Here is an 18,048-nt window from a genome sequence, read left to right as displayed (position 1 = left end):
GCTCTGTGGCATGGAACAGGATCAGCTTTCTGCCCCGTGCCTGGCAGAGTCTGTGACTGCCTTCCATGTGATACTTTAAATCAAATGAAATTTGTGGCGCCTCCGAGGCTTCTGCAACTACTAGTGCTTCTTCCACAGTGGTTTTACATGATGCTAACACAGTTGAATACAGTGGGATTTACCAAGGGAAGAAAGAAAACTAAGGAGAACAGAAGTCAATGTAAATCCTAAACACATTCCCAACTGTATGCTGGGAGAGGGGGAAGGTTAGAGGAGAAACTCTAGCTTCAGGCTGTCAGTAAAACAATTATTATGAAGACAAATAGTAACATGTGATCTTAAAGATATATACATGTCATAGAAGACTCTCTTGAATTATATGCACACATTATCAAGTCTTGGACAATAAAGGGGAACAGAAACAGGGTTAATTTTTTAAATTGTGTAGAGCTTACTTTAGGCTTCATATCAGTACAAGCGATTCCCAGATTCTAGCAGCTTTCTTCTGCCAACTCAACTTAAAGCTTTTCCATCTCTCAAAGAAGAACTAGGAAAAAGTATAAACCAAACCAATATTAAATGCTAATAAAAATAATATTAAAATGTTTTGGGAGGAGGCAAAACCTGAAAAATCTATCTGCTGACAAAGAAATATTTATATTTAATAATGATTCTTTAAATGTGGTAGTGATTGCTTTTATTTTTCAAATCACTTATTTTAAGTCATTTTACTATCCCAATTTCATTGTCAGTATTCTTTTCAGAATGAGTTTAAAAATGAGTTATTGTGCAGCACCAGCTGAGAAATGATTTTGAAAGTTCCCAGCTTGACTTTGGACTAGTCAGTCAGAGAAGCCTCTTCTGGATTCATGATTGTATATCCATAAAGAAGAAACAAATTGCTTTTGTCACCCCTAATTTTCCATATAAATTATTTTATGGTTACTAATTATGTCTATATTTAACTAGATACCCCAGAACTTGACACCATTTTCTACCATTTTCATTTGCTCTTTTTGGTCAAAAGCATGAGGAAGCCAACATGTCTTTAATGAGCAAGTAGCTACATACTGTTAAGCCTCTCTCTCTTTGAAGAAACAAGAACCAATTCTAGTAATGCAGCTCTTCTGTTTCTGGCCACCCAAGGCCCCTTGCAATTTGCTTCATAAAGAAAACAGCAGGATAGGGAGGCAAAATTTAGAACAGAAACTGAAAGAACACCCATTCAGAGCCTGCCCCACATGTGGCCCATACATATACAGCCACCAAACTAGATAAGATGGATGAAGCAAAGAAGTGAAGGCTGACAGGAAACGGATGTAGATCTCTCCTGAGAGACACAGCCAGAATATGTCAAATACATAGGCGAATGCCAGCAGCAAACCACTGAACTGAGAAAGGGACCCCTGTTGAAGGAATCAGAGAGAGGACTGGAAGAGCTGAAGGGGCTTGAGACCCCATATAATCAATAATGCCAACCAACCAGAGCTTCCAGGGACTAAGCCACTACCCAAAGACTATACATAGACTGACCCTGGGCTCCAACTGCATGGGTAGCAGTGAATAGCCCAGTAAGGGCACCCAGTGGAAGGGAAGCCCTTGGTCCTGCAAGACTGAACCCCCCAGTGAACGTGATTGTTGGGGGGGAGGGAATGGGGGGGTGGATGGGGGAACACCATAGAGAAGGGGGGGGAGGGTTAGGGGATGTTGGCCTGGAAACCAGGAAAGGGAATAATATTTGAAATGTAAATATAAATACCCAATTTAATAAAGATGGGGGGGAGAAAACAAAAGAAAAAGAAAGAAAAGAAAACAGCAAGACTAGGAGAAAACATCATGAGTATCTTCCATGAGTAGGAGAAGCAGAACAACAAGATGGGAGCAAGGTTTGAAGATATCAGGGCCATGGGGTAGACAAGTAGACAGACTTGGGACAGGACCAAGCAGAGTCTTAGATAATAAGCAAGGGGGAAAAACAGGAACTTTTCTGATATTTGGAGATCAAAAGTCACTAAGTACCTTCTGTTCATTCTACAAATGTTCACTGTTTGCTTGCTTGCTTGCTTGCTTGCTTGCTTGTTTATCTGGTTGGTTGCTATTGTTTTTACCATTGCTTTGGTTTGGTAGTTTTCAAGACAGGTGTTCTGTGTGTAGACCTGGCTGTCCTAGTACTCACTTAGTAGACCAGGCTGTCCTCGAACTCACAAATATCCACTTGCCTATGCCTCCCAAGTGCTGGTGTGAAAGGCATGTGCCACTATGCCCAGGTTTATGCTCAATTTAATTAGTTAATTTTATTTATTTATTTTATGTATATTTGACATTTGGTCTACATGTATGTCTGTGTTAAGTGTCAGATCCCCTGGAACTGGAGTCACAGATGGTTGTGAGCTGTCATGTGAGTACTGGGAATTGAAGTTGGGTCTTTTAGAAGAATATCCAATGCTCTAAACTGCTAAGCCATCTCTATTCCCTATGCTCACCATTTTTAATGTTCCCTTCTTTACCCCTTTATACAGCCTAACTTCTAACATAAAATTTATGCTCATAAACATTTTTTTCATTGTTTCATCGGGTAAAGATCATACTAGTTTTCACAAACTCAATTCAGACCATTAAAACCAACATTGCCTTGTTTTGACACAAATCAGATATCCTTTATTTATCAAAGCTAAGTGACATGTTGTTGCTTCCTCCTTTTGATGAGTAAATTCCCCATGTCTGACTTTTCTTTCTCTTGTTTTCTTTACTTTTTTGTGTTCGTTTTACTGGGGGTGGTAGAAATAAGCACCCTTAGCAGAGTACTCTACCCAATAGTGTCCAGAGGCAGGCAGACGTGTTGCTTTAACTTCTTGGAGAATTTGTATGACTGCCTTCTGCCTCTTTCAAACCAACACACCCAAGTCTACTATTTTTCTTTCAGGCTCCTCAAAGAACATCTTGGAGAAAAAGAAGTTGAATTGACCCTTATCTTTGACTCAGTGGTAGAAGCTGACTTGGCTAATTACACTTGCCACGTGGAAAACAGAAACGGACGGAAACATGCCAGTGTTTTACTGCGGAAAAAGGGTATTCTTTTTCATAAATACAACTATGTTTTACTAACTACCAATGGCTATTAAATATGTTTTCTGGACACATTTTGTCATTTAATAAAAACTTTCGTTATCTATTGTATTTTTATTATTTGAATGAAGCCAGTAGTAGTAGTAGTAGTAGTAGTAGTAGTAGTAGTAGTAGTAGTAGTAGTAGTAGTATACAGTTCAGCAATTACCCACCTCATGGTTCCCCCTTCCACAGTTCCTCATCCCATTCTTTCTCCCCTTGTCTCCAAGAGGATGTTGCCCCACTCCAGTGCCAGGTCTCCCCACTCCCTGGGACCTCAGGTCTCTTGAGGGTTAGGTGCATCTTCTCCCACTGAGGCCTGACCTCTGCTATGCCTGTGTCGAGAGCTTTGGACCAGCTCTTATATGCTTCCTGGTTGGTGGTTCAGTGTCTGAGAGATCTCAGGGATTCAGGTTAGTTGATACTGTGGCTTTTCCTATAAGATTGCCCTCCTCCTCAGCTTCTTCCAGTCTTTCCCTAATTCAGCCATGGGGATCCCTGACTTCAGTCCAATGATTGGTTGTAGTATCCGATCTGTCTCAATCATCTGCTTGTTGGGCCTTACAGAAGCCAGGCATGCTAGGCTTCTCTCTGTAAGCACACCATAGCATCGGAAATATTGTCAGGCCTTGAAGTCTCCCCTAGAAGTAGATCCCAAGTTGGGCCAGTCATTGGACCTCCTTTCCTTCAGAATCTTCTCCTTTTTTAGTCCCTGAATTTCTTTTAAACCAGAATGATTCTGGGTCAGGAATTTTGACTATGGGTTAATAATCCTGTTCCTCCACTTGAGCCTAATTACTGGAGGTGGACTCTTCAAGTTCCCTTTTCCCAATGTTGGGCATTTTAGCTAAGATCACTTCAAAGTTCTACCACCACAGCAAGCCCTGACCACCCTAACATGTATGAAAAGCAAGATAACGACCTAAAATCCCTATCTCATGATCAAGGCCTTTAAGGAGCGATATAAAGAAATCCCTTGAGAAAATATAAGAAAACACTGGCAAACTGGTACAAACCCTTAGAGAAGAAACAAATAGACCACCTAGAGAAGTACAGGAAAATACAATCGAGCAGGTGAAGGAATTGAGCACAGCAGTCCAAGAACTAAAAATGGAAATAGAAACAATAAAGAAAACTGTTGTCTTTTTTAAGGAGCAATATTTTGCTTGCTGAGCGTACTAGCAAAAATGAAAAGCCTATGACCTTTAACAGCCTAAGGAAATGAGGAAATGAAATAAAGTCTGGTTGTACATTATGTCACTTGACATAAAATGTGCCATATTTGTAATTCAAAGTGATACATAAAATTTGGATATACTAACATTCAATATTTTCTCTGTATTTCACTTTATTATGTGTTAGATTACTTAGCTGAAATGTTAGACATTATGTTAACAGATTAAAAACATAGTTACTCTATAAATTCCAAAATAAAATGTAACATAAATTGTCAATAATGCCATATAAGAAGAGTTATCATAAATACTCCAAGTTACATTTTGTGACATGACTTGGTATTAAAAGACTTTCAATGGGTGCATATAGTCTAAGTACTTGGGCATTTCTGAAAAAGTTCCTCTTAATAGTTTGTTCTAGAATGTGTAGAACTGTATGTGATGGAGGGGAAAAAAGAAACAAAATTTATGCATAAAGGGGCTAAAACTAGACAGTGCCAGAAAAGCATCTGAAAAGGCTTTAACAGAAGTCTCCATTACTCCAAAGAGGCTAAATTGTTTGTGTGTTCACCTGGGAAAGGTTTTGTAAATGTAGCAGAACACATGTTCTCAATCAGGCCACTTGCTGCCTAGGCTATAGAACAATAGAACAGATTAAATCAGCAAAATCACTAGTTGCACCTACTGGCCAAGATGGAATTTCCATTTTCTTGCCAGCCCCAAAACTTGAGCCTGACCAGAATCTCCAGAAGAAGCAAGGAAGCGTGATTTTTTTCTGAGAATACTGCTTCTATCTCAGCTGCAACATTTCTCACATGACTGGACTCGATGCTATCTTAAAGGCATATTTATGCATAAAGGGGTCTAATATGGAAAGAGAAGTCAGTGTAGCCAGGTTCAGGTAATCTGGTTCAGCCACCTGGTGAAATAAAACTGACATGCCTGATTAGTGTTTCTGACCCCTAGTCTCCTCGTATATACAAAAAGTAATAATATCTACCTAATATTTACTAACAGTTTAAATAAACAAGTACTAGATATAAACTTTATCTCACCTAAAAAGTAGATGTTATTATATTGAATATTGAGTAATTTTTTCATTTATATACCTTCCTACATTAGCACAGGCTTTGCCCTAGCTCACATGCCTTGTGGCAAAAGTTGCTTTGTCCCTGTCCTTTTGGGTCATACTTTTGGTTTGGGGATTTTTCTGAGCCGGAGTTTGCTGCTGCACTTCTGTCTTTAAAAAACTTAGACAGTGTTTCACTACTAATAGGCACGTGGGTTGCATCCTGTTTGAATAAATGATTAAAACTCTTTTATTATTGAGGATACATGTGTGACAAACATATGCTAGGTATTGAAAAATGGACAAATAAAGTAGACACCCCAAACCTCTGAGGTAGTAACAATGCAAAGAAATATAAACATTTAATAAAAGTTACACAAAAGACACACAATTTTCCTTTTTGCTTTTTCTTTTTCTTTTTTCAATTTGGAAATTTCTTTGGGGAAAAACCATGAAGAAGGTTTGCAATAATTCAACCAGTGGGAATAGATATAATCTGAGTTTTAAAATAAATCTATTCTATTTAAAAGTAAAAGCAACAACTGGCAGTTCTTGAAATTTTAGAAATCTGAAACTGAACATGAGGATACACCGTAAAAGTCTAATGCCTTCCATATCACCCACAAAGGACTTTGACTAAAATTCTTACTAACTGGCAACATTAATTCTCACTTGCCTTATACTTAAATAAGTGTTCACTTTTTTTCCAGCTCCTCATTTCGATGTCTGAATTCTCAGTTGGTCGCCATTTCATAGCTTTTCATTTATTTATTGTCACCTCACACAAAGTCCAGACTCATCTATCTATCTATTTTATAATATATAAAATCTTATATATCCCATAGGTACATCAAGCTTTTCTGGCCCTAAACAGGATACTTCATTTCACCTGCCTATAATCTTGATCCTCTGTTCTTCATCTTCATCATCATCATTCTAGTTTTTTGGACCAAAATATTCAAAGCCATCTTTCAGTTCTAGCTTTCTCTTCTTGTGTCACAACCAAGCCCCACGGTTTAACTTTCAAAGCCTAGCAGAGCTTTAACCACTTCCTCGGCTTCACCGCTTCACCACTGCCAGATTATTTGGAGCTCTCAGCTCAGATGAACCGAATGAAACCCCAAAATTTTGCAATTGCCCAATCTGTTATTATTGGTGATCTCACTTTTTATTACACTCTAGATTGAATGCCATGCTTACTAGCCTCCTTTCAGTTTCGCCTGCTCAACAAGGATTGTCCTGCCTTAGATCTGTCTCCTTTGTTTATTTCTTCTGCCTGTAACATTTTTCTCCCTCTGTTCCCATGGTCGCCTCCAATCACACAGACCTCTTCTTATGTGACTTACTCCATGGGCATCCCCTGGACATCTCATATAAAGTAAAATTCACTATCTTTTTTTTTTGTATGTGTGTGTGTCCTCTAAGTTTCAGTTTCTTTCCAGTGTATGGACTAATTAGTGTTGGTTATTACATTGGACATTTGTTTCTTGCGTTCTTCCTGCCAAAGAATGTTCCTTTCATAAGTGTAGAGATTTTTCTTGCATTAGTGACAGCTGTATTCATAGTACACAAAACATAATAAATACTCAAAAATGTTCGTTGCATGGAAACTCTAATCATATATAAGTAGCCCAATGCAGTGGGAGAAAATATAAAAGAATTTATAAAACAAGATTGTATCTATAATCTTGTCTTGACTGTATGCCTTCAGTTACTTAATATCATTTTTTCTTTTTGAATATTTTAACTCTCAGGCTCAGAGGTGAAAAAGCTAAAGGTCTCAAAGGCCAAGCATATATAGAAAATAAGTGGGTTGACTATTAGAAAAAAAGTGAAACAAGATCTAGACAAAATATACTTTACTTAAAGAACAACCTACCACTCTGTTCTAGATTTTGACCCTGGGTATGAATACTTAAAAGTTTTCAAGTGAAGTTGAGAGTTTAGATGATTTCATTTAAATTTATAAATATTCATTTTTCTTGGTGCACTTTTATTTTAATAAAATTATATTTGACATACGCTGTATCAGTTTGCATTCTTATAGGCAGAAGTTAAAGTTTTTTACAGTGCTTTGCTAAAGAACAAGGTTAATTTTTCTTCATTTGGTCTTCAAGCCCTCAAAACTATGAGGGGCAAAGTATGTGTGTGAAACTGTTGTAATTTTTAAAAACTCCATCAAGCTTCTCTTGTGTTAAGACACACATATACACACATGTTAATATATATATAATATATAATATATGTTAGCATATATGTGTTTATATTTAAAATATTAACCTTGAATTTAGAGCTATTAGACTTTATCAAAATAGAGCCTGACCTCACTGGTGGTGATAATTCCACCTAGAATGCAAACATAAGCTTGTTTTATGGAACAATGACTTCTTAATGAGCTGTAAGTCAAATATTTGAAATCCCCTAAATGATCATTATGGAGAAAATTTGTGACTAATCATTTCATGAACTCTAAAGGGCTTTGTACAGTAAAAATTCACCCCCTAACATATCCAGTTATCAGGACAGAAATTGGCAAAAATATTATAATCTTTAACTTCATATGGTTCCCTAATGCAGCTATATTTTGTTTTCTCTGAAGAGCTATTAGAAAGAAAGTATAACTGACAGTAGTAACAGATCCAACTAATTTTTCCCTCTTGGTGAACCCAGATCATGAACTTAACCTTAAAACATTCTGGTAATTAGGTCTAACTCTGTACACACTCCTTTTCCACAAAAATAAAGTATGACACCTGAATCTAAATCTCACTCTCCCTGCCTCTGCCTCCCTCTCTGCCTCTGCCTCTGCCTCTCTGCCTTTGCCTCTGCCTCTGTCTCTGCCTCTGCCTCTGCCTCTGCCTCTGCCTCTGCCTCTGCCTCTGCCTCTACCTCTGCCTCTGCTCTGCCTCTGCCTCTGCCTCTGCCTCTCTGCCTCTGCCTCTGCCTCTGCCTCTGCCTCTGCCTCTGCCTCTGCCTCTGCCTCTGCCTCCTGCTCCCTCCCCTCTCTTCCCCTCCTATTCCACCTTCCCTCTGCAAGCCCTTCCCATTTGCCTTCTACCCAGCACTTTCTTCTACTCCACCTGGATTTTTACAACAATATAGGAAGCTGTTTTAGTTTAAGAGGCTATATTAGATTGTGTAATTTATAAAGAACATGAATATGTTTTCTCATACTTCTGGAGGCTAGAATACCCAAGATCTAAGTCTTCATAGACCTTTATGTCATGTTTTACCAATGTTCTGCTCAGAGCTATTTAGGTTAATTTTTTTTAATGAGCCTTTCCCTGGAGTCCTCATCTTCTGAACCATCACCAGACTCTCCCACAAGGCTCTTTGCATTGACAACGAACATAAAATCTCCTTGAGCCTCTACCCATTCATCACCCCTTATCAAAGCTAATTCTCCATTTGTAGATATGTGTTATAGCAGCACCCTAGTCAGCAGTAATGTATGTCTTATCTATTTGACTGCTATAACAAAATAGCTTTAACCAAGCAGCACATTAGAAAGCACAGATTTGATGCATACAGTTCTAGAGATAGCTGTGATAGCATATTCCCTGTCTAGTAAGGACCTTTCCTCATAGTTGTTAAATTCTATGTTCTCACATAGGAAAACAAGTAAAAAGATTCTCTCCAGCCTGTAAGGGGGTACTTGCCCCCAAATCCTAATACAATTGCCCAAACTTAATACTGTTTTAACACACAGTGTTTTATCTAATTCTGGGAATCAAACTCAGGACTCTAAAAATGCACAGTCACTGTGTAATATCCCAAGATCAACAAACATGACTTTTGAGAGGATGCTAACATTCAGGTTCCAGAATAAATCCCCTAACCTATTCACTAATGTTTGTTAAATAAGCAAGCTCAAACATACACACACACACACACACACACACACACAGTGTGCCATACCCTGTTCTCTTGTCTCTTGTCTTTGCTTGCTATTTTTCCCATACAATAATATCTGACCTTTGTGTTCACACTGAAGAAATAGATGGGCTCAAGCTAAGAAGATATGGAAAAAATGTAGATACACTATGAGTATCTACAAAAAGTTATAACTACTCAAAATCTCCTCCCTGGCTGCAGCTATCCTGAGGAAGTATTTACAAGACACAGACCAAAATAAATGACTCTCAGCTTCTCAGTCAGGAAATGTCTTGAAGAACAGATCCTGCTGTGACAGAAAATGGCAAATGCAAACAGAAGACAAAAAAAAACCAGATGTCATTTGGCTGGTGGCAGTTTTACCCTCTGATTATAGGATGGATGTTTCTCTTTTGATAAGACTGCCTTCGCTGTGTCAGAGAATACTTGTTGGGTCTCTGAGTCTAGGTTCACAGTTTTCAACTTAAACAGCCACCATGATGTAATATTTTTCAGAGGCATTTTTATAAAATGGACCCCCCCAAACCACAAAGGTACTTTTCACACCATGAATCTCTTCCATATATTTACTGCTTACATCGGTGCCTGCTACTCAGGAGCACAAATTGTTCCTGCTGCTGACGTTTTCCAGCTACCTAATAGCAACTGTACTCTGTAAATAACATAAAAGTTGTTGGGAAATTTTCCACTCAGTGACTATGAAAACAGTTGAGAACTGTTCTGGCCAGAGAGGAAATGGAAGAGAAGGAGAAAGAGGGGGAGGGAGAACAAGGAGTAGAGAGGAAGGACAAGAGGGAAGATGATGAGGAACAAGAGAGAGAGAGAGGAGGGGGGCATGGAAACATTTACAGATTAAGTTGAACATTTCTTAAGGTAGAAACAGGAACAAAGCGGTGGGGGGGTGTCAGTCAATCAATGAGGTAAGTTGAAGAAGTAGATTTTTAGAGTAACAAAGAGACATTTATTGTTTCCAGCACAGCAGTGGTCATTTACAATGTATTGTTGATGGAACCTGGGGAGGAAACAAGAGGAGATTGTCTTTTGTTTCCCAGTATAAATTTGTTATGGAAGCTTGCTTTATCCCCAGATAGAGGTAGGGAGTAGTTTCCTAGGAAACAATTTTGTAAGACAAGAGGCAAACTTTTAAACATGTGGTAGGATTTTTGTTTTTGCCTAAAATGTAGGAGCTTCCTTTCAAACCGAGTTCCTCCTGTAGCTGGTAGAGCAGGGATACTCACTTCCCATACCTACTCGCTCAGTCCCTCGAACTGTCCATTATGGACAGTCTCCTTCACAGCAGCTCCCTTCTCTCCCACGTTCCACCATGCCTAGTTTTGCTTTAACACAAGAAAAGTTACTTTTATTTCCACTTCTACTCTGTGAGTTTCTTTTTTTTTTTTTTTTTGACTTGAATATTTTTTCATCTTTATTAACTTGGGTATTTCTTATTTACATTTTGATTGTTATTCCCTTTCCCGGTTTCCAGGCCAACATCCCCCTAACCCTCTCCCTCCCTTCTATGGGCTTCCCTCCCATCCTCCCCATTACCCCTACCCCCAACAATCACGTTCACTGGGGGTTCAGTCTTGGCAGGACCAAGGGCTTCCCCTTCCACTGGTGCTCTTACTAGGATATTCATTGCTACCTATGAGGTTGAAGCCCAGGGTAGTGGCTTAGTTCCTGGAAGCTCTGGTTGCTTGGCATTGTTGTTCATATGAGGTCTTGAACCCCTTCAAGCTCTTCCAGTCCTTTCTCTGATTCTTTCAACGGGGGTCCCGTTCTCAATTCAGTGGTTTGCTGCTGGCATTTGCCTCTGTATTTGCTGTATTCTGGCTGTCTCTCAGGAGAGATCTACAGCAGTTTCCTGTCGGCCTGCACTTCTTTGCTTCATCCATCTTATCTAGTTTGGTGGCTGTATATGTATGGGCCACATGTGGGGCAGGCTCTGAATGGGCGTTCCTTCTGCCTCTGTTCTAAACTTTGCCTCCCTATTCCCTGCCAAGGGTATTCTTGTTCCCCTTTTAAAGAAGGAGTGAAGCATCCACATTTTGGTCATCCTTCTTGAGTTTCTTGTGTTCAGCTGCATTGCATCCAGTTCTCAGTTTACTTCCTGGGGAAAACTTAATTCTTTCATTTTCCAGAAACTTAAGAGTTTCCTACCAGCCCCCTCCTTCCATGACTACAGCACTTTGCAGTATCTTCTTCAAAGCATCCTGTGACATCTCCCCAGTCTATCCCATTGTCACTAGGAATTGCAGTCTGTGTTCATTCCTTGGATCCAAATAATCTTCCACAAGTCGCAGGGTCCGAGAAAATGCCACCAACATTTCCATGGAAGAACATGTACATGCCGTCCCATTATCACTTCCGGATAGAGCAGATAATGCAGAGGTGAAACAAAAACAGTCTTGAATTTAAATTTAAGAGACCATAATTTTCAAACTCTTTGAGACACTTTTAGATAGATGTCATTAGATAACTCATTTTAAAATATAGATTCTCAAAACCTACATGTATCGATTTGGTTAAAAATTCTCGTGCTACAAGAATATTTACAAAGTAAATAACTGGTTGGGTTACATATATATATATATATATATATATTGCATTTTATAAATTAAAATATGCTAAATGGGTTTTGCTACATTGACCATGACTTATGATTTTTAAGCAATGGTCTTACATAAAGAAAAGGAACATTACCAAAGAACAGTTGTCTCTGTTTCTCAAGAGTCATAGCCAACTCAGAAATTTGAATAGGCCTACCCAGGGAAACTGATTGATGCCAACCACAGTCAGAAGCAACTAATGTGCAAAATAAAATGTCATTTCCCTTGCCAGTGTCTAGTTACATGGTAAGCTGAATTAGTAGTAATAGAGTATTTGCTTGATAATTACAGAATTAGATTAAACGGAGACCACCTAATCTTGTAGGCAATTTCATTTAATTATGATGAGACCAGTGGATGTTCTTGTCCCTCAACAGAAAATATTTCTCTTTCCTCGGCTCTCTCAGATTCAGCATTTCTTATTTAAAAAATGCTGAACTCAAAATCTAAAAGCCTTTGAGTTCTAATTTTTATAATTTTCACGATACTATCCCTTTATTTCTATGATCATTCTAGATTTGTTAATATCACTAATTAAGCTACAGATAATCCACCGTTCTCTGAGCCTGGGAGACATTATTGCCTCATTCCATTATGTGCTGATTTAATTATCCCAACTCTCAGAGTTGTGGGAATGCCTCAGTGGAAAAACTTAAGTTTAAGCGTGCTTTGGTGTTGGCCAAAGAGGCAAAGTGACTAACCTAGATTTCTCATGCAAGTTTTGTTCCACTGGGTATATTATATCACAAATATATTATAGTAATTTATTCAAATAAGTATGGGGAACAGAGAAGTTAATTCCCCCCTCTTAGTGTATATTAGATTATTTTCTACTGAGGTTAACAGTTAAATCTTGCAAGCTCATTAGATTTTATTTGATTCTGAAAGTAATTTTATGGTGTTATTCTATAGTAGAAGAATAGAGACTGTGACCTGAGAAGTACAGAAGATAATCTCATTAAACCAACAAGATATTTGAACAGAAGCAACAAAACATTATCCATGAATCCAAAATAAAGGAATTTTAATAGTTCCCTGATATAATCATAATAACATGATATATTAACAATATATAATATTTAATATTTGTAATAACAAAGAATTTCTAATAAATGTCATATGTTCATTATATTATGTATAATAAATAATATTAAATAATGTGTGGAAAATGCAATATTTTCTAAATTAATTGGGATCTAAGCACTTCTTTTATGATATGCTTACTACTTTTAATATTAAATTGCTCAAAGCTTCCAAATATAGTTAATTTTATTAAAATATGACTCATGCTAACATATTAGGAGGAAAATGCACAAGACATTCTGAAAGGAAAATCAGAGTGGTTAGTATATCTCCTACATAGAGACTTGAGGAGAAATTCAAAGTGTTGCTGGTTTAATTACCTTTTCTTGTTTGTTCTGTTTACTTCAGATTTAATCTACAAAATTGAGCTTGCAGGGGGTCTGGGAGCAATCTTTCTGCTGCTTATACTGCTGCTGGTGGTCTACAAGTGCTACAACATAGAACTGATGCTTTTCTACCGACAGCGTTTTGGAGGTGATGAAACTACTGATGGTAAGCCATGTCCTTTATCCAAGCTCAGTTAATGGACTAACTATTGGTCATTGATGGATGACCATATAAGTGTCAATTTCTATTATTAAGAAAAAGAAATTAAAATATTTAAGGATAAAGGATTATGACATGTACTTGTTGGATTTGTCTAGAAAATTAAAACTTAGAGGTGGTTTTCACCAAGTCTATAATAAAGAAAACAAACAAGTACTCAAAATGCTTTTAAAGTATGGACATGTTCCTTTAACAGCTCAACAAAATACATGAACCTATATATTTTGAATACTTTTTAGTGTCATTCTGAAGATGACTTAAACTAAGGCATCATAAATTTTCATATGTGACTTTTCTCAGGTATTATGTCACAGCAATGAGAAAGGTATCTAAAACCGTACCTAATAAATTTGGTATATTGCCTTTGCATGACTTTTAGAAATCATAAAAGTATCAATAGATTATTTTACTAAGCCTTACTCTTGGAACATTTAGAAATGCTTTAATTTTTCTGGTTTTATATTTTATTTTTATTATTTCAAACAATTTTTTAAAGTTAAATATATTTGACCATATTCTTCCCTTCCCAAGTAAAACTGCTATAATTTTTCAATAAGCACCCATAAGAAATCATGTTATATCACTATGTATAATGCCCTCACTCCCCAACAGCTGTAGACTTTGGAAACATGTATGTGAAATGCCATAGATAAGTCATTTTTTTAAACAAAATATACTATTCAGTTGTCTTTAAAGGTGTGTTTAAAGGTGTTTAGTTTACTGAGATATTGAAGAATAAGCTTTTGCTTACATTTTTAGTAAAGTCTTTACCTTGAAGAAGATTTAATTAACATGATGATAGAACTTTTGAGAAATCTGATTTTGACATTTTTGATTTTGACATTTTTGTTACTGTTACATAAATACCGATATGAATGGATCTTAATTGACTATTGTTTCACAGTAAATTGGGCAATTATTCCTGATAAATTCACTTTGAAGTTGTGCATTTACTCAAGAATTATAGCAAAATGTTTGAGGAAATGCAGACACACATACACACACACACACACACGAATATCTTCAAAAAGGAAATAAGGCTTGCTATGATCATGGTGGTATACATAAAAAATATAATCAATTATAGTATGGTAATATGTATAAGAACTAATATTAAAAATTATATTTCTTACTTACAAATATGAAATGGCAGGTATAAGCTAAGAAAGTATGTTTGTGTATGTATGTGTATATATATTCTTGTAAAAGAACATAAAAAGTAGTCTCTTGTGTTTAATTTGCTTTGAATAACAATTATGAACAATTTATTAAACTCAGTAAAAGACAATGCAACTTATTAGGATATTCTAAAATATTTATTTGCTGTTATCATCTTTACTCAATAACCAATAGTAACTGATTGTTGGATATATACATAAGACTAAGCTCACAGTAATATTTCATTTACAGGGATTTGTTTTGCATCTTTAATTCTAAGATGGTACATTTGATTAAAAGTCCCTAATAATAAACAGCATTTTAGTTAGACAATTGTATGAAATAGGGTATATTAAAGGGTATATTAAAGGTTTCCATTCCAAAAGAATATTTAAATATTACAAATTCTACACAGAAATTTGGTACTTGAACACACAATATCTAAATTAGCGTAAATACATCTTAAATAGTCAACAAGGGTGTGGTAAAGATGAATAAATGAATTTTTATTTTTCTTTATTTTATTTTTAATATTTGCTATGTATATATTTATGCATGCATATGATTGTGTGACTGAGCGTGCCCATGTGCACACAGGATGAGGCTAGAGGAGGACACCTTCTTTCACTCTGACTTCTGTCTCTCACTGAATTGGAAGCATTCCATTTCAGCTAGCTTGACTGGCTTCTGAGTTCCTGGGATCATCCTGTCTCTGCTACCCCAAACAATACTAAATAAAAGCACAGATTCCATTTCACATTCGTGTATTTGTACATTGATCGTTATCAACCACTGAAACTAAGAGATAAGTAAATACATTTTAACATCCTTCTAGAAACACACATTATATGATACCAATGTCAGCCTATATGCTACAAAATTCTTTATTATTTTACATATTTAAATATTTCATCAACACAAATTATGTTTTCTGAATACATTTTTTGTTGTGCTTTTTTCTTTGACTATGTCTATTTATACGCACATGTACATACATGTGTATGTACATACATGTGTATGTGACTATGTCTATTTATACATACATGTACATACACACAGTGTACATACATATATATTGTGACTGTTTTAGTTAGGGTTTCTATTGCTATGATAAAGCACCATGACAACAAGCAACTTGAGGAGAAAAGAGTTTGTTTCATCTTTTAAGTATCAGATCACAATCTACTACGAGGAAAGTCAGTGCAGGAGCTCAAGACAGGAAACTGGAGTGAGGGACTAAAGCAAAGACCATGGAGGAGTACTCCGTATTGGCTTTGTCATTTGCTGAGCCTGATTTCTTATAGTACCACCTTCCCAGTAATGGTACTGTCCATAGTGGACCAGAGCCTCCCACTTGAATTATTAGTAAAAAAAATACCCATAGGCCAATCTACTGGAGGTATATTCTCAGTTGAAGTTTTCTCTTCTAAAATGACTCTAGATTGCTCTCAGGTTGACAAACACCTATCCAGGACAGTGACAATATACACACATTTATGGGTTTTTTTAAGATTTTTTAATTTTGTATGTGCATTTGCATTTATGTATAAAGGGGGGAGCACATGTGTGGGTATGAGTGCATGCTAGATTAACATACACGTGGAGACCATAGGACAGCCTCTTTTATTAAGCCACGGGCCCTTTCTTCATTTTCTTTGAGGTGTCTCCCATGCCATGTTACTATCACTGGGAGTACAAACATAATTTGTACATGGGTTTAGGGGACTTCATGCTTTCAGGACAGGCAATATACACATAAACATACATACATATACACGTGTGTGTGTGTGTGTGTGCACATGCGCGTGCATGTGTGTGTGTGTGTGTGTGAATTTCATATAAGGTTTTATGAAAAGGATTTGTTTTATGAAATAGAATTTGTCCGACCAGCTTTGACCCCCCCCTGGACAATTTTTAATTTATTTTGTTTCAACCCACCATTGATTGCTTCATTTATTTTGCCTATCATGTTTTCAATAAATATTTGATTACCATTCTGTTATAGTCTTCATTGAGATTGATACTGTATACACACGCGCATATAGCTTCTAAATTAGTTACTGGCTGTAAAATCATCAACAAGTTTCCAGAGTTTTGCTCGCTTGAGAAGCTAAGAGCTCAGGACTGGGTTCCATGTAGCTGCAGGAGAACAGGGCTGCACAAACAAGAATGGCTCCCTGATGATGAGCACAATTATAATTAGATTTTAAAATATGGAAGGACAGGTGTGACAACAAGAAAATCCTTCCACAAATAGTCCGGTTGTCTTCGCAACTTCTGTCTTCATTAAGAGCGGCATAGCTTTGGTGACCAGTGTGCCAGCCACCCTCCTTCTAATGCCTTGTCTGTACTGTTACCGATTTTCTGCTTCCGCAAATAAGTTTAGTCAGCATAATTTAGCATTGAAGACTCATTAGTGTTGTCTAGAAAAGTAGTGTCACTGAACTGCCTTTTGGTTTTCAAACAATTGTCAAGCCTGGCTGTTAACTTTATTTGCATCATGTTGATGCTTTTACTCTATTCATCTTGTCCTTCTTTGTGAGCAACAGCTGTGGCTATTCATGAAAATTTCTTGGCTCTGTGCAGAAGGCTGAAGTGCCTTTTAAAGCTGTGGCATCTGAGTCATTGCTGGCTCACTAGCTGGCATCCCAAAGTTTCGGAGACATATGACACAGTAGCTCCGAGAGTGCTTTTCCTGCTCCAGCCAGCTCCACTAAGCTTGTCACCTTTTATCCACCTTATAGAAACATAACTGAAACCAAAGCACCATCTTCCAGAAAGCGAAGAGCATCCAGAATGCTAGGTAACACCGATTATCCAGTTACTCAACATTCAAACTCAACATTCAAATATCAGCATGCCAAAAAAAACCATAAACAGATACTCTTTATATCTTTGCTTTAGTGTATCAAAATAGAGAAGTCGTTTACTAGGAGAGTAAAGCGAGTGGAGATATTACCAGGTATATGTGAGTTTCAGCATGTTCAAAGAGACAATCACCATAGTCTGAATAAGCAAGGGGGGCTCCGGTTTTAAAGTTCCCATAAGGTAGGTGATAGACAGAGTCAGGTAGACACGATGGCTAAGCACCCAGTAGAAGCTCAACAAATCACTGATAAATAGCGTTAGATGTGGTTCACTGTAGGTAGATTTCTGAGATGGGAAACGATGGTCTGGTCTGACATGGGAGTTTGAGGCAACAATACTATCTACCAAGAACAGTAAAATATATTCTGCTCATAGGAATAGAGCTTTTTGTCCTTTGGACTGGTTTATTCTTCCAGCTGTGCATCATCGGCAGCTTTGAGTCCCAGGTGAGTAATTATAGCTGGAGAAAGTCAGGGGCCTGCAGGTGCATCCTGTGCTTGATTGGAGCAAGGGCAGAGGTGCGAGCATTTCCAGGAGTTTC

General features: G+C 37.2%; 1 protein-coding gene across 1 annotated transcript in view; it reads left to right on the top strand.

The window, feature by feature from the left end:
* Il1rapl2 (interleukin 1 receptor accessory protein like 2) overlaps nucleotides 1-18,048 on the top strand; it is a 118,240-nt gene that overhangs the window by 86,103 nt on the left and 14,089 nt on the right. The window contains exons 3-4 of the mRNA XM_032889454.1: nucleotides 2,924-3,069; nucleotides 13,284-13,427. Coding sequence (XP_032745345.1) covers nucleotides 2,924-3,069; nucleotides 13,284-13,427 — 290 coding nt within the window. The remainder of the gene's footprint in view (nucleotides 1-2,923; nucleotides 3,070-13,283; nucleotides 13,428-18,048) is intronic.

This window comes from Rattus rattus, chromosome X, assembly GCF_011064425.1.
Source record: "Rattus rattus isolate New Zealand chromosome X, Rrattus_CSIRO_v1, whole genome shotgun sequence".
Classification (NCBI taxonomy): Eukaryota; Metazoa; Chordata; class Mammalia; order Rodentia; family Muridae; genus Rattus; species Rattus rattus.
The sequence above is the reverse complement of the archived record's forward strand: the minus strand, read 5'-3'. Positions and strand labels throughout refer to the sequence as shown.